General features: G+C 40.9%; 1 protein-coding gene across 5 annotated transcripts in view; it reads right to left on the minus strand.

The window, feature by feature from the left end:
* Nucleotides 1-18,393, minus strand: part of CCDC171 (coiled-coil domain containing 171) — a 228,628-nt gene that overhangs the window by 9,669 nt on the left and 200,566 nt on the right. Inside the window, exon 27 of one of the 5 annotated variants that reach the window (XM_075931542.2) lies at nt 1,302-1,379. The exons of the other annotated variants lie outside the window; for them this stretch is intronic. Coding sequence (XP_075787657.2) covers nt 1,374-1,379 — 6 coding nt within the window. The 3' untranslated portion in view covers nt 1,302-1,373. Of the gene's footprint in view, nt 1-1,301; nt 1,380-18,393 lie in introns of those variants that run through there. 5 annotated transcript variants of the gene reach the window in all.

Raw genomic sequence — 18,393 nt, forward strand, 5'->3', positions numbered from 1 at the left:
AAAAATTAAAGTGGCATAAATTAGAACTATTTTGAAATGCCACTGTGTGCAAATGCATGAAATTTAAAGCTAGTTATTATTTCTCCAACAAGCCTCCTTTGAAACCATTGCAGTCCATATGTATTTACATACTTAAGTTACTAAAATGACATACTGAAATGGCTGGGCAGGAGATGTGATGATCATCTATCATGTAAATGTGTGTGTTGGTGATTTTTTGAAAGGGAATCAGTTACCTGAAATAAGGGGTCTATTTAAGTAAATCTTTACCATGACACTTTTATTTACCCAGACAGCTGTAAACGATTCCATCCAAAATATTACACTCCTTCAGATAAATATATTTATGCTTAAAATATTAATTCAAAATGTTTGACACATAGTAATTAGGTATGCTCATAAGTCATTTTTCAAAGACCAAATTTTTAAAATATGCTCTTTATTAAACAAAACAGAAAACCATTAGTCCATATTATGAAATAATTGCATTGTAAACTGTACTTAAATCAAAGTCATATTTTAGTCAGATGAAAGCAAAAAGAGGCTTGTAAAACAATGACACTAAACTTATTTTCTTTTATAACTCCTTAGAGATTAAGCTTTGATCCTATGTTAGGGGTTGCCTCATGAAAACGTAGTTGATTTTCCTAAAATGTAAAATATTTTTACAAAACTGATTATTACTACATAGGACTTTGTCTGGAAACATTATAATACAGTCATCTGTGACATCCTTATATATGAAATTATTTAGCAATGTCAGCAATTGCAATGGCATCACGCTGAGATCAGGTGTTAATATTTAAATACCTGTGGAATAATACACACGTAATTTTGCATTTGGGATTGGTGGAGTATGTGCACATGTTGTGCAGATGGATAACTAACAACCGCCTACTATTATAGTGAAGTATGTTGTACAGTATACTGTTTATCTTCAATGGTAACAATAAAAATCCATAACCAGAGTGAGCTCACAAATCAGTCAGGATAGTTTCAGCCTTTAAAGTCTATGCAAGGATAATTTTGTTGTACTACAATTCCCATCATTATGCGTTGCTTTTAAACCACCCTCCACTTTTTTATTTCTTTCCATTCTTGCAATGTGTTACACCAATAATACTTCTAATATCTGATGTTGCACCGTTAGTTTTCACTATCCAAAACTACAGTAGAAATTCTCTCTTTGAAGATGCAATAACCACAATTCAATAAATACAATGAAATAAAAATAGGAAAATTAAAAATATTAAATATCTCATTTACCAGATTCTCTATCATTTAGATCTGCTGAATTTTAAACAACAGGCCTGATTACAAAGGTTCTGAGCATCTTCAGCTGTGATTGAGTTTGATGGGTGATATGACACCCTTCACCTCTGAAAATAAGGCACAAAGTTTTTATTTCATGTTAATACCTTTTCAATAATTCAGCATGCAAATTCCAGCATCAGTCTCTCTGTATATATAAAATAGCTTTTCCTGCCAGGTGACAAAATGACATCATCATGCTTTCTGGCCGCAAAAGCCGCCAAGGAGAGGGGGGTTGGTGAATGTAGCAAGCAGGGGTGCAGCCCCTTAGTAATTATGCAAGGGCATAATACATCATTACATCAGCAGACCACCCAGAAGATAAGTCTTCAAAATATCTGTCTTTAACACTAGAATGACATCAAATGAGAAAAAATAGACAGGAGTCAGAGTTAGGGGTGTCTGCCAGAAAACAGTCAAGGATAATGGGGGAGCACTGGGTAGAAACTTCTTGCGCTGATTCCATCTTCTCTGAGGAAAGGGTGAATACCAGGAGGAAAAGCAGTGTGCTATAGGGTAGAGTCTAGGAGTCATGGGACATAGCCTACATATTTGTGCACAGGTGACTCCTGGCCTGGCAATGGCAATTGGATTTATTCTACTTCCATGTAGTGCAATGATTTAAAGTGGGGGACAGACAGGTCATTCCTGGGTAGACTAAGGAAAATGACAGAAAGTAGCACTATTTCAGCAGCACACTGTGTGGCTTTACTGAAACTGGTCATTTTCTCTTCAAGATTTCCCATTTTTCCCTCTCATCGTGTACACCAGCAGTAAAAAGAGTACCAGTATAGGGCTGTGGCTTCCACTGGCATTTTAACTACAGTGTTGTCAAGAATATCTCAGAGAAAGTGACATACTGGAGAGGCATGTCAATGGGAATTTTCATAGAAAGAGAGAAGGAAAACAAATCTTATATGGACTGTCCCTATTTGTGAATCCTTTTGGGAACATCGCTGATAGGAGGCAAAATTTGGCCCCTCTAAAAAGTTGCAAGGTTTTAGATGATATAATCTACTTTCAAACACGTGTTTCCACTATGGAGGGGCCTATTTGCTACATGATGAAAACCATTCTACATTTCCAGGATACTACGAGTCTTTTCGCTGTTAGAAATAGCTTGAAGGAGACATTTTCACTTTGGCTAAAATAAATAAAACATAAAAATGATGAAAAGTCTAAAATCTGGTGTTTAATATGAGAAAGTGCTGCTACTTGGTGCCACTGTGACTTAATGAGAACTAGCAAACTTTTCCAGAGCAAGAAAGTACACTAGCCAACAATAACTGTTTCTTTCCCATGCCAATGGTGTCATAACTCTGTATGTTGATGCAGCAGGACTCACGGTGGTCTGTAACAAACAGAGTAGTAACATAGTAACATGCTGTATAAATCTTCACCATCAGCATTTCTTTCTGGATCCCACAAACAAGATGTCAGAGGCAACAATTCAGTAGACTGCCAACTAACTACATACCAGAAAGGTACACATCACACTTTCTTCTTTCAGAATTCCTAGCAATAGTTTCTAAATAGCTTTTCCATTACTGGAGAATTTCCTTTTATGCTTACAGAATTTTTTATGTTAACAAATGATTATGTAATTATTGGGTAACAATACTTATTATCCTACCCCCAGCATGCTCTAGCATTTTATATGCTGAGTAGAATAATCAGTTATAGGCTCTGATTAAAAATAATAAAAAAGAAGATTTAATATTATAATAAACCACATATTTCATATATATTCCTAAAAAGCTCTTGAATAGATTTTTTTCTGAATTATAACCAGAGTCTAAGGAGTACCTATGCTAATCTACAAGACTTTGTACATATGATGAACCTGTAGGACTAGAACCATCATCAGTTTAATATCTGATATGCACGCTATTCGTGGACTATATCTTGTAGGCAAAGAGATGGTCTTCTACATCTTTTGCATCGTTAATTTGAATAATTTCAGAATAGCTTAGCTAAAATACACACACAATCTATATGGTCTTGCAAGATTCTTTCTGAGACACAGTACTATACACATGTTGTCCCAGGAAAACCCAGTTTTCAAACTGAATTGTTTTACACTGCTCTATTATTACCAGGTATATTAAAAACAAAGCATAAGGTGCTATTTGCACAATATAATACTCAGCATGCATTGATTTCAGTAATTCTTTACTAATGCAACACATTCTCATCATAGACGCACATTTCACTTATGCTATTTATTTATCAGTCATAGAATCATAGACGCATAGAATACTAGGACTGGAAGGGACCTCGAGAGGTCAAGTCCAGTTCCTTGCCCTCATGGCAGGACCTAGTACTGTCTAGATTAGTGGTTCCCAAACTTTTCAGCATCACACCTCCATTTTTTATTTCTGAGAAACCCTCATGCCACCTTACTCCCCCCAACCCCAATAGCAGCAAAACTTGTTGAGCAAAAAAAAAAAAAGGAACTGACCGGGGATAAAAAAAAACCCAGTTTGGGAACCCATGGTCTAGACCATCCCTGATGACAATGTCCTGGTACCCTTGAAAACTAGCTCGCCTGAACCATTATTGATTTATGTTGTGTTTTGTATAGAGACTTATAACCTGTACTCGTATTAAACTGTTTTTCTCTTTCTCCAAATGTTTTTTCAGTATATAATATTCTTACTATGTGTAACTGAGTGCTTCTCTCAATTCCAGGAAAGCCCTTCCCAACAGGTGAGTTTTCCTACAACTCTTCACTGTTTATCTTCCTTGTAGCTGTACTTCTAATAGCTGTCTCCACAGCACTTTACCTCAAGTCAGCCGGTGAGGGAAATTGTGATCTGAAACTGAACATGAGTGACCTCAGCAGTACACTCAGTGTCATCGGGGTGCCATACAACAGTTGTTGCCTCTAAACCCATTTTTTCCTATCCTGGCAAGAAAGCATTGCCTATTCAACAGTTTTAATTGTCAAGCCTCCTATGCTTCTTGAGAAACAGACTCAGCTATCAGCTGAACTACCAAGCAGTCTAATTGTTTGATATAACCCTTCACAGTTTCTTTTTGAGTCAGATGTACATTGACGCTCCAGCAGAAAAGGAGGAAAAAAAGTATATTTACATTCACTTTGCCAGACATTAACATCTTTTGTCCAATCATTTGAATGCAGAAGGGTTAGGAGAAAACAGCTTAGAGAACAAGGGTTGACACATTCAGTGTGAAATCTTAAGGTGCTTGAATGCAATGAGGGAGAAAGTGAGACTGAACCACATTTCAGCTCCCTAACTGTGCTATAGTCCACGTGAACTTTGTGACAGGTCTCTGTCTCTCAGCCACACTTGACTAGCTTTGGCTGACATTCAGCTGTCAGACAGCAACCCTTTACCATGCCCCTAACATGCTCTACAGCTTCACCCAATTAACTCGCTTTCACTTGACATTGCAGCAAAAAGCTTCATAATAGGTGGTCAAGGTGCATGGTGTCTGCCTGCCCTCTAACTGCTCACGCACAGCAAGATGCTTAACTATCTTCCTTCTTCCCTGTTTGCTCAGAACTGGTGTGACTACAATTTAGTCATCCTATTTAGTAAACTGGTCAAGGGAAGCTGAGATCTGCCAGTGGAGCATTAAGCTATCTTTTACAAAAGTCTAATTTTAAAGCAGATCCTTGGGGTAAGTTACCAGAAAGCTTTGGATTAAAAAAATTACACAGGCTCACTAAAATGTTTTGATCACTTTATAATTAATAAATATATATTGTATTAGCAATGTAGATACAGGGTGAAAAAGAGGGTAAAAGGCATTATTTCTAACTAACATTTTATGTTTTAGAGGAGAAAGGACGATAAAGAAATTAAAGTGTCTTTATGATTCAGTTTTCTTGCATTATAAAAATCTTTAAACATTTAGAAAATTAACTTTCCTATATATTTTGGCTAAGTATGTAGTAATTTCAAGTAAAAATATGTAGGATCCATAAATCTATATATCCAAGAAAATAAATGAATCATAAATCTTTTTCTTAAAATGATTTTAAGTGTCCACTCACCACTTATTTTCAGTCTGAGAGTATCTGGGACTTATTTATCACCCTTTTGCAAACAGATCCAGATTACTTAACACTTCTAATATTTTTCACCAAATATATGGGCTAAACTGGTAATGTCCTGAGCACTTTCCCTCCCTGCAATCAAGCTATATCTACACTACAAGGTTTTTGTGCAAAAACGGCCGTTTTTGTGCAAAAACCGGCGGAGTGTCCACACTTCAAGCGTGCTTTTGCGCAAGAAAATTGGCAGAACAGAGGGCTTTTGCCGGTAGAGTTATTCCTCTCCCCACTAGGAATAACTCCTTTTTGCGCTACAGCTCTTGTGCAAAAAGGCAGGTGTGGACGCGCCGGAAGGGTTTTTGCAAAAGAAACCGCTATCGGAAAAAGCACAGGTGCTCCATCAGAGCTTTCTTGTGCAAGAGTGTTCATGCAGTGTGGATGCTCTCTTATGCAAAAGCACATTGCTTTTGTGATGCGCTTTGAAGTCTGGACATGCTTTTGCTCAAGAAGTTTTTGCGCAAGAACTCTTCTGCAAAAGGCTTCTTGCGCAAAAACCCTGCATTGTAGACTATGCCTTACCATATGAGGGTGCTGAGCACCTTTGATTACCTCCACAGATAAGCATTTTTCAAATCATGGGTCATACAATGCAGAACCTATATCTGTTGAAAGCAATTTGATTAGGAAGGATCATAGAGTATGCTGACAGGTGTTGAGACTAAGGATATGAAGAGCCTCGTGAATCTAAAAGGCTGTTATACCTCTATATTTGGCAATCGAGTGGCTACTGTTAGAATATTGTGTGAGTTCCAGCATTCAAAATTCAAAGATGTTGATAAAATGGAAAGCGTTCAGTGAAGATCCACATGAATAATTAAAGGCTTAGAAAACACACCTTATAATGATAGACACAAGAAGCTCAATCTAATTAGCTTAAAAAAGAGAAGGCTACGGGTGATTTATCACAATATAGGTTGGACCTCCCTAGTCTGGCACACTCAGGACATGACCGATTCCCAATGAGGGAATTTGCTGGACCAGGGGAGGTCTCCTGTTGCTGGCTTTCTAGTTCACCACTGGCTCCGCTTCTGGCCCCAGCCAGACTGCCTGACAATGGTCCTGGGTTGGCGGGTTGCTACATATCCCCAGCCCAGCTCCTCTGCCAGGCTGCCACCTACCCCTCTGGACTGCCACGGCCCAGTCCCCTGGCCTCACTGCTACAGCCCCAGCTCCCCTGCTTGTACAGCCCCTGTTCTTCTGCTGGGTTGATGCATGACCTTGGCTCCCCTGCTGGGCTGCTGCTAGCCCCGCTGAGCTCCTAGACCAGCAGAGCTTCCAGCTGCCAGCCCTCCTGCTGCGTGACTCTCTGCCACCTGTGCTCTGTGGCATGGTCCATCAGATAGAACATCCATGGTCCATCAGATAGAACTATGGTCAGATCCAGTATGATCATTCTTATGTTCTTTGTATGCAATCATATTTTAGTGATTGCAAAAATTAGGGAAAGATGAAGGGAGGCAGGGCTCTTTGTAAGCAACTTTTTTCTATAAATTCTTGCTAATGGCATAGAAAACTAAGTTACCGTTTGGTAAATTCCCTCTACCAACCAACCCTTCATTTCTGAAAACTCACTAATTATAACACTTTTTCTAGGAAGGGTGGTGGAACAATATGTTTAATTAAACCGAGACTGTAGAACAGCTTCCCAAAGAGATCTATCCTGGATATGTCTCCAATGAATTCTGTGTAGCTGCCCTACAGGTTTAACCTATAGTAGCTCAAAGATAGCTAAGAGGCCTTCCAATACCTCACTATATAGCAAGTTCAGATACATTTTGCAATCCATTTGCACAAATGTTAAATGGAAATGGACTTCTCCCTTTGATTATTTTTCTCCTTAAGGAATGAAAATACACAGCATTTTTCACAAAGTGTCTTTCTTCTCTACAGAGAGAAGCAGAGCGCCCTGGACATCCAGCTTATGCAGTGCTGCATATCAAGGGATGTCATGAGGATGAGCAAGGCTGGATTAACTTTTTGGGGGGCTCAGGGATAGTATTTTGTAGGGGACCCTGGGCCAAAAATGAGGGGTGTATGTGTGTGTCTGGGTGGGGGGAGGGGAGTCTGGGCAGGAAGGAGAGTGCAGTAACAGCCTGGGATGTGGGTGTAGAGTCTGGGAGGGAGAGTAGGTACAGGAGGGGATAGTGGATTTGGGGGCTTACCTGAAACACCTCCTGGGGAGGGGGGGGGGGAATATGTGGCTCTGTGCAGCCCTGCACTTGCAAGCATCATCCCATGCTGCTCCCATTGGATGTAATTCTTAGCCAGTGGGAGCAGCAGCGTGGGTGGAGACTTCAGGCAAGTACCTCTAGAGGGAGGTGGAGAAGGGGAATGACAGTGCTCAGACCTGAACTCAAACAGGGGATGGACCACTTGAGGATTACTGTTCTGTTCATTCCCTCTGGAGACCCTGGCACTGTCCACTGTTGAAAGACAGGATATGGGATTGGTGGACCTTTGGTCTGTCCCCATATGGTTATTCATATGTAATCCACTATCTCAGAGGTTTATCTGAGAAGGCAGGTACACCAAGGGGGCAGACCAACCCATATCACAGCAAGGATCTTTTCAACAGCTAAAAGAAAATATAAAAAAGAGAGGCCGTGACATCATCACTTGACTTCTCTCCTCCCCCATTTCAACATCTGGAAAAGGCAAAGACTTGGGACTTGGGAATTTGGTTCCAAGTCTGTATATTGAGGAAGTGTAAGATGCTCATGCCAAGTGTTAGGATTAGACACTGCTTGATTCAAATCTTCCTTGGTCCATTTAAGTTCAAATTCAGAGACAGCAAATGTATTTCTTTCATAAGTAATCAACTCTGATCTTTATACCTGTAGTTAATAAACCTGTTTTTTATTTATCTAAAATACCGTGGTTTTGGCTGAAGTGCTTGGGAAATCTCATCTCAGTTGACAAAGGCTAGTGTGTGTCCATGCCACTAAGAAGGATGGTGAAGGGCACCTTGAGCTGTGAATGACAGCAAAGTTCTGGGGTGCAAGGTTAAGAACTGGGGGGATTTGGCTGGCACCTCTCAATTAACAAGTCACGAGTGACTGGGAGATCATTCACGTAACCCAGATGGATGTGCCCCTGCCTGTGGATAGCTATGTAAGTGCAGCACCTGTCAGAGGCTGGCAGCTTGACAGTAGAATTACAGTGTGAAGGACAATCCAGGTTGGTGGACTGCACCATGGGGACTCTGTCACAGTGGTGTCCTTAACCTAGAAAAAGTGACGGAAATACTAAATTGATAGATCCCACTGTCTTTAAGATCCGATGACAGACTGCTGGTCTGGGTTGGACTGTGAGAAACCAAGAGAATCCGAGCCATGGATTTTTATCGTCTTGGGCAACTCATCTATCTGCTCATGCTTAAAGAATAGACCTATTCCAATCCATTCTACAAAGCAGGAAGGTAGGTACAGGAAGGACATAAGCTTTAAGCTTCAGCTCTGTAACTCAGCTCATGTGAGCTAATTTTAGCTATGATTGTTAGTTTACAACCATACTGTCTTGCTAAAGATCCTTTTGAAGCCAGGAAAGAACAAAAACTTCATACTGTAGTGCTCCAAGTTAACTATTGTTTTAGGTAGCATGTCTTCATGACTTTGAGAGAAAACTCCATTATTAGCAAACCAGAGTATACTTCAGGATGTTATTAAATATAAAAGCAGCTTGCATTAATCAGCTGGGGTTGAGCCTGATGTCACTTGCACTGATTAGTGTAAGGGCACTAAAATTTTAATGTAGGTATTCCTGACATACCCTGCTGTGAGATTAGAATCAGGCACTTGTGAGTTCCTCAAATCAGAATCTAGTTTGAGAAAAGAACTGATCTTTCTGAGACATTACTCAGAAAATACCAGTTGATATCTGAATAGTTTAAAATAAAGAGCCTCATATGTTTGATGTCTAATACGTAGGTCTTTTGTAAATGCAAGACCTAAATTATACTAACTGGGCAAGGAATCAAACTTATCAATTATAAACAATTTGAGTGTCAGTGAACTAGGGTTACTGTCTCTATTGTTCTTGGCACCGTATATTTATACAGTTATACTTCAGATGTGATTAAATAAAAGCTTAATAATTAGTTCAACGGAATCCTGTATACTTATTAGATTCAAGAACACGATCAACTTCTATGTTCAACTGATACTTCAGGTACTGGAACATCACTTTATATGAAGCCTAACATCCAGTCTGAATGGTGCTAAGCAAATGGAACTAATATTTTTTGCATACTATATCACATTTTATGTGGATCAACATTTTAAACAAATTGTTAATGGAATTTAATCCTTTGGTATATAAGCCATATGACTGTTCTGAAAGCTAAGTGGAGTCTTTAAAAAGCATATAATATTACAGACAGAAATCAGGCATGAAAAACTTTATCAGAAAATTTTTTCATGAGGAACATGTAAAGAGATTTTGAAAATATTGTAAAAGCCCTGAAAACTTTGATAACACATAACGTTGTAGTTATCTCAGCATTATAAATTCCTATATATTTTCCTGCATGCTTGCCCACATTCCTACATATTCTTTTTCCTTTGTATACTATATAAGTTGTGGAATACTGGATCTATTTTGTTGGCTTTTTACAAAGAGACAATTCCATAATGTGGCGTCCTTTCTTATCTAAAATGGAATAATTTCAATTTCATATTATTAATCAGAATGGCAAGTTAGATCCTCTAATTTAACCAACACTTGCATTATGTTTTTAAACATTATTTATTGAGTGAATTTAGTGTTTGTCAAAATCCTGAATTGGCAGCACTGTTGTACTTGTTCATTTTTCCTAACTATACATACAATATCATGGAGACTCATTGTGTCTTGCCATGGGTGGCTGAGGGGGAGAGAGAAGGTCCCTGCTGGCCTGGAGGGGTGGGGATGGGGAGAGAAAAGGCCCCTGTCAGTGAAGGGGGTGGCCTGGGGAGAGAGAAAAGGCCCCTGCCAGCTATGGGAAGACAGGGAGAGAGAGAAGGCCCCACCAGATGGGATCCCCCACCCTAAAACCCTCCTCACACCTCAACCTCACATCCCCCAAGCCAGAAACCCCTTGACCTGCCCCCTCACATCTCCAAGGTCATAGCCTGACCCGTGCACACCCCACACCACCAGCCCCCTCCACTGAAGAACCCAGGCAACACCAGGTAAGTCTAGTATTTTACATATCGAAGATAGTGAACTTCAGCTATAAAATTCAGATTGCTCTGGCTCACAGGGACTAATCTATTGTGTTTGTAATAGTTAGAGACAGATTTACCAGTTGTTTAAATAAATATAGCATTGGTAGGTATGTGGAATCAGGAAGCTGGGCAAAGTCTTGATTAAATGACAATGTCTACTCAATTTCACTTCCTTTTGGGTGCTATGTTTCCAAGTCCCCAAGTGAGGAAGCTTGGAAGCCAGACATTGTTTGAAAGCCTATCAGTGACCCTGTCCAATGGAGTACATCAGCCAGGTCAGCTATGCAATTGGGAAGACAAAAATGGTCCTCGTAACCACTGTTGCAAAGATTGGAGCATCAATGAGCATTCCAAAACTTTTCTATTGTGCTGTCTTTGGCCACCAAGGTCTTGCTCCCTTAATCAATCTGACTATATTTATAACATCCAGAGCAGGAATGGCATGGATCAACGAGTATGCATTTTGCAATAGGAAGTTTAGTAGTGGTACCTGTATGTTCTTGCATGCTTATTATGAACTCAAACTTCACAGTTCTATATTAACACTCAGACTCCTAAGTGTTGGATCCGCAAAGCAATACATGGTATTAAAGTGACTCTATTCCAGTGGTCACCAACCTTTTTATGTACAAGATCATTTTCTGAATTTAAGGGCAACTAGGATCTACTCTGTGCCTTCTCTGAGGCCCCACCCCTTCTCCAAAGCCCCACCCTACTCACTGCATCCCCCCTCTCTCTGATGTTTGCTCTCCTCCACCTTCACTTACTTTTTCCAGACTGGCGCCCGGTACAGAAGGGCGTTTGGGATGCAGGAGAGTTATGGGGTGCTGGCTCTGGGAAGGGGCTCAAGGCTGGGGCAGAGGGTCAGGGTTCATGAGGAGGTATGGAGTACTGGGGCAGAGAGTTGGGATGCAGAAGGAGGTATAGGGTGCTGGTTCTGGGATGAGGTCAGGGCTGGGGTTCAGGTTTCAGATTATGGGAGGGGGCAGGGGTTAGCATGTGGCCTCCTGTTGGGTGGCACTTACCATGGGCAGCTCTTGGTTGGTGGTGCAGTAAGGATAAGATAGGCAAACTCCCTGCCTGCTCTGGGCCCATGCTGCTTCTAGTAGGGACCAATACACCTCTGTGGCCCTGGGAGTGGGAGGCGGGAGTCACATGGCTCCACACACTGCCCCTCTCTGCCAACACTGCCCCCTCAGTTCCCATTGCTAACAGTTCCCCATTCCTGGACAATGGGGACTACATGGGACAAGTGCTTGTAGGCAGGAGAAGTGTTCCAAGACTCCTGCCCCTTTGCACCCCCTTCACATACAAGGGGGCTGCCGGGCTGCACTGGCAGCTTCCAGGAATGGGCTGACAGTGTGAAACCACCAGGGCAGGCAGGAAGCCTGTCGATTGTGATCAGCTGGGAGACTCTCCAGGATTGACCAGTCAATTATGATCAACAGGTTGGTGACCACTGCCTTGTACAAGATATACCAAGTGCATTAATTGTGCCATTTGTAAAGGATAAAATGGGATATTGGATATCATGGCAACTATATTAGTGTCACTTTGCATATACTTAAGTCCTAGCAGTATTAAGCATAGAGCAATCCTCCAACTGCTAACCACACTAAAATTCATTATTAAAAATTGCATATAAATAGTTATTGCACACTAAAACAAATGCTTCAGGCTTTATGTTTTTTAAAAAGCAATATGTCAGCAACCCAGCACTCTTGAACAATGCAATTAACCATAAATTAATGCCTACACAATGAAAGAAAGAAAAATACTGGCAAGGAAACAGATTTTATTTTTAAGTACCATGCCAACATCTTCTCCCTCTGACAGAATAAAGCTATCTAGTCTATTGGGTACGTAGTCCACATTTTAAACGCCTGTTTCAATATCCACTTATTTAACAGATCTGAATTGCTCCAGGGAGCCCTCCTGATCTATAAAATAAACAAATCTTTACCAGATCAACTGGAACATCTGTACCATCACTAAGGGCATCGCTACCCTGTGTGGTTTTTTTCGAAAAAGGTATGCAAATTGCACTCGCATTTTCATTTCTTCTTCGGATTCTTTTTCCGGAAAAGAGGATTTTCCAATATTTGGCCTGTCTACACCGGGCCAAATGTCGGGGGAAAAACCCTCTTTCAGAAGACCCCTTATTCCTTGTAAAATGAGGTGTACAAGGGGCTTCCAAAAGAGGGTTTTTTTCCTACATTTGGCCCTGTACAGATGGTCCAAATATTGGAAAAGCCTCTTTTCCAGAAAAAGAATCGGAAGAAGATATGCCAATGCGAGGACAATTTGCATACTTTCTTCGAAAAAAGCCCCACAGTGTAGCCATACCCTAAGTGATGTAGATCCCACAGCCTTCTTTAAAAGAGTTCTATATGTAATTAAAATACCTCCCAAAAAGCAAATGTATAAGCATATGTTTAGTTAACATAAAGAGGTGTAACTTAAATGTATACAACCCATTAAAATAAATACTGAGATGTTATTTGCTGATGGTTTGATTTTAAGTCATGTCAATATTAAAAGGAACAAAATGAGGAGTTAAGAACTGTGCTAAGTTTTTATGCCCTAACTTTGAACTTCCTATCTTTTATCTGTGTATGTCAGATATCTTACTATGCTTAAAAATGTAAAGCTCAGTAAAAGATATAAATAAGAAATGTTAAAGTATAAAATGTAAACAATCAAGCAGTTGATACATATTAACAAAGGTCTTTCTGCATAAAAGTATTTCTTCTTAGTAAAAATGTCAAAGTAAATTCATGTACTTTATAAGGGTTCAACAGAAAAAAACAAAGCCTCTTCTTCTCTTCAAACTGTGGGGACATGAATATATCCAAAAAGAGAGAGGAAAAAGCATTACTGGTTCTTACTCCCATTTACCACCTCTCTTGGCCTCAGGAGAATGCTGCTATCCCAAATTGCTTCTCCTTAACAAGGGAGGTGAAGACTCAGATGGCAATATGGGGGAATCTGGGTTTTTGTGGTTCTCAGCCTTTTCCTACCAGCAAGTGGAGCAGCAGCAATTGCTGATAGGAAAAGCAGAGATATTGTGGGCCTCGTCTCCACTTACAGGAGGATCAACACACCAGTGATTGATATTCTGGGGTTCAATTTAGCGGGGCTAGTGAAGACTCGCTAAATTGAATGCTGATGGTACCCCCATCAGCAACGACATCCCTGGCTGTTGTGAGGAGTAAGGGAAGTCAATAGGACTGTCTCATTGACCTCCTGCTGTGGAGCCTTTCCTAGAAAATCGATGCAAGGTATGTTGATTCCAGCTACACAATTCACATAGATGGAGTTGCGTATCTTGCGTCGATTTTCTCCAACGGTGTAGACCTGACCTCAGCCAAGACTTCCCTGTCCACCTCCCTCTGAGTCTAAAGGAACAGCTGCTACCCTAATAGCTCAACTCTCCTCTATGGGGAGAGGGCAAGTAGAACAGATCACCCATTGCCACCTCCAATCCAGACAGAAGTACAGATAAAAATCATAATACATGAAATTTTGCATAAAACTTCTTTTTGAAAGGACTTAAAATCTTCTAATGCACGACGGGAAAGTGCATCAAGTGTTTTCAAATGGCCTGATGAAAAACCATGGGTCCTCCATTTTTATCTGTTTCTAATCAATATAGATTCTCAATCCTGATCAAATCTAAACAGTATATATATCACCATCTCTAGACTAGATAGACTGGAACTATGAGAGACACGAACACATTTTGGATTTCTTCTATAGTTCCCATTTTCTTGTACTTCCAGCGTACTATCATCCCAGTAAATCATGGCATCAAAAGCAACACTGAAAAACATGAAAGCCACCAAAAGCCGCTTTTTGTTTTGATCTGCTTTAAACACCGTATAAAGAAAACACAAGCAAGACCACAAGCAAAACAAAACATCTTATTGTAACACTAATCAAGAATGATCAGGACCGCATTTCATCATCATAAATGCTACCACATTTTTATTTGTAGCCAGAAATACCTAGGAACAGAAAACAAAAGAAATATAGGAACAAGCAAATCATGACGTGGAACAGTTATTTTACATGATCTTAAATATGTCAAAGGATCGACAAGAAGAATGACAGTTTGGAGTCCCTCAACTCCGTGCCAGCTTGTTCTCTGAACAAGGCTCAATCCCCTCCAAAATTTCTCAGTTGATTCATCGCGCCAAAATAAACACACTTTCTCCTCATGTTTAACCCACAGTTAAACCCATTAGCAGAGAATAATAGACACTTCTCGCCATCTATCTTGAAATATCTTCTTCAAAAGGAAAGTGGAAGTACCTCCTGGCCAGAATCAAAGTCCCTCAGTCTGGGAAGAAGTGAATTTGTCTTCCTTAGTACAGAATATTCATTTTCTTCTGTAAAGCCAGTAAAATAATGCCCCTGCCTCTGTTCCGTATTTTTTTTTAAATTGGGTGTTACATATCCTGATCTATAATATCCATTTCACAAAATAACAACTGCCTGTCAAGCATTCACAGTGCTTTTATTCCTACCCAGAGTTGTCCTGGGAATGTGGGATCTAAGACAACCACCCCTCTGCCCTAGGCCGCTTCCTGCTCTGCATCTTCCCACCACCGCCCCAACTCCACTCCTTCCCTCAAGCCCCCGCCTGTGCGCCACCTTTGCCATGCCTCTTCCCATCCCCTCCCTGTCCCCATTGCACCCCTTCCTTTAAAACCCTTCTCCAAAGCAATGCAGCCCTGAAGGACTAGTAGGGGACCTGGCACCAGGAGCAAGGGTTGGGCCTGCCCCCACACACACTGGCAGTTAGGGTTGCCAGGTGTCTGGTTTTGAACCGGACAGTCCAGCATTTGAGCTTTCTGTTCGGGAAACAAATTGAGAAAATATAACTGTTCGGTATTTTCTAAATAAGATGTAATGTCGATTGTGATGTAATGTCAAGTGTGTCCGGTATTTTTGTTGAAACCATCTGGCAACCCTACTGGCAGTGGCAGGAAGTGGAGTGACCTGGCCCTAGCCCACTCTGTTCTGCCAGCTCCCAGCCACGTCACTGGAGAGTGCAGGGCGTGATTTAACCCCTTCCCCAGAGGTGCAGCTGGGAGCAGGAGGGTGGAATGGGCTGGAGCTGGAATAAGCCCAAGTCCTGTTGCTGGTGACAGGCCCCTGATAGTCCCCTGGGCCACCTGGGCCCCCACAAAGTATAGGGCCCAGGGTGGTTGCCAATTCCTACCGCAGCATAGGCAATATTGTTAGAACTAAAGTGCCTTCTATTTTGATGAGATGGGCACTGTAGCTTTAAGAGGAACAGGATGAAGGGGAAAGAGGAAGGAAAGAACATGTATGCTGCTGTGCTGTCACTGGTGAACAAAACAAAGTGTACATTATTTAGGAATTGTATTTTGTACAATTATCACAAATAAGTCTGATAAGGAGGACAACATAAAACCACTTTCTTAAAACATGAAATGCTCTATGTATAAAATGAACCTTTCCTTAATGGTAAATTCCAGTACAGGTTGAACCTCTAAAATCTGGGTCTCTCTTGTCTGGCAGCTGTCTAGGTTCAGAAGTGCAGCCCGGCCTGGGCTGGCAGTGGGGAGTGCAGCCCTGGCCAGGGCTGACGGCCAGGAGCACAGCTCTGGCCAGGGCTAGCAAGGTGGGGAGTGTAGCCCCGGCTGGGACTAAAGGCAGCAGGGCCAGCAGCTAGGAGCACAGTCCTGGACAGGGCTGAAGGCAGGGGGGCGGCCCCGTCCAGGGATGGTGCAGTGAGGGGGGAGAGGTGGCTAGACACAGCAGGATAGGCAGTACAGAGCACAGCCCCAGCTGAGAGCAGAACCCTACACCCGGGTAGGAAGTCATCACCTCCCCTGATCCAGGGTCAGCTCTGTGTGGCACTGCCGCTTTGAAGTACCCTCTCTTCCCTCCTTCCCCCCATCCTTTGCTACCTCTATATGATAGAGGCAGCAAGGGGGGTGGGAATCAACTAGTCGGCTAGTCCTTAACATCCTTAGGCTGTAGTAGATGACATCCTGACATCTCTTCCAACCCTAATCTATGACTTTCTGCAAAAGGGTCAAAACTTAGTCTAAACTTAGGACACAACCCCTTAACCAAATCAATTCTCTCTCCAAACTGTAATTTGCCATTAATTACCCTTGGATGGACCACTGCTGTGTTGTCCTGAGTATTTAAGGCAGAAAGGAGAGAGAGATTTTGAGGTCTCAATACCTGTCTGATCTGTGATCTTGAGAATGAGATTTCTCAATCTAAAGGAAAATTGAGTACCTTTATTTTTGAGCTTTCAGTTCATATCCCTCCACAGAAAAGCCTCTGCCCGATAATTACTGACAGAGAAATGCAAAATATTAACAAAAAGGGGATGAGACAGATTAGCTTTGTGAAAACAAAATCCTCCCTTTTTGTGGCTCAGCTTGTAAGACTTGTTTTGTGTTTAATATTGGAACAAACCTGTGCCCACTGAGGACAGTCATGGTTTCCATTAAGCAGCTCTGCATCCAAGTTTGGAATTTCATGACAACAGTGGGATTAGAATTTAGATCCTACTGTTCCAAAAGCACAGGTCTGCTTTGAGCTAATGTAGGCACATTTCATTTAATTTCAATAAGGAGATTTTTAATCTCAGACAAAAGAAGGAACATTTTAATTACTTTTAAAAAGTGGAAGTCATTCAAATCAAACTATTTTGCCAATGGAAATGCAAGTTTTAAATGCAACGAATGCATCATATTCATTTACAATATTCATAGTATTAACTGTGCAACTATATTGAAAAATGGAAATATTGGAAGCCATCTAATTATCCCAACATTTACTTCTTCACAGATGTAAATACATGGGCCTAATAAGCTTTCCCACTGTGAAAGTGGTTACTTAAATTATATTAAAATATTAAAAACTATTTAATGAGCTTTTTCCCCTAAAGTAAATTGAGTGTGTGCCTTAACCTGCTTCAGGCAAAGGAAGTTTCAAACATATTGGTTTTGAAGCTAGCCATTATTTCCCATGTTGCAAAAATGGCAATTTTATTTCCTGACAGCAAATGAAACTGTCAGGAAAATTTAGATGCAATAAAATTGGGTGGTTAAACCAACATACTGGATTTGGAATAAAACTGAATTAAAGGAATAAAAATTAAGCATTATGTCAGTCAAACTTTATAAGAACTATTTTAAACAGTTTTCCTGCAAAAGTTTGGGCTTTGGACTTGGTGAAACTCAATTGTAACTATCCACTTTGTGTCTATCAATAGTGTCACATTTAAAATTTGCACAATGAAAAATATTTTGCATAAACTGTGTTGCTTCTGGCAACCTTTCTGCCTAAATAAAAAGTTGTCAGGCAGTGTGTGACTTTAGCGTACAGAGTTTTAAAATGGTGGCTTCAGTCCAAGGCTAGCTAATAACGGGTGACATGCACTGGATTCTTGAGGCCTAAATCAACATTGTTTTCACAGCTGTAATTAAGCCACCTAATCAGAAGCACATTTTGACGGGACAGTTTCTGGAAGCCAGACATTGCAATTTCTTATGCCTGGAGCGCAGAGACTCATGAGAGGTCCTCATTTAATTTCAGGTTAAAAAAAAGCAGTAAAATGAAAAAAGACTATAAAAAAGGCAGTATACAACAGTTGAAATGAAGCAGGCCTATGTACTCATGCCTTGACCAACTTTGCATCCCACCCTCCTTCGGCTCTCTGCCGAGTCCCCATCTCTCCAGTGGCAGCTGCACACAGTGAGATTAAGGGCCTCTGCCAAAGTCAACAGATGAGCTGGTCTG

The sequence above is a fragment of the Pelodiscus sinensis genome, chromosome 6, assembly GCF_052426305.1.
Source record: "Pelodiscus sinensis isolate ZL-2025 chromosome 6, ASM5242630v1, whole genome shotgun sequence".
NCBI classification, from domain to species: Eukaryota; Metazoa; Chordata; order Testudines; family Trionychidae; genus Pelodiscus; species Pelodiscus sinensis.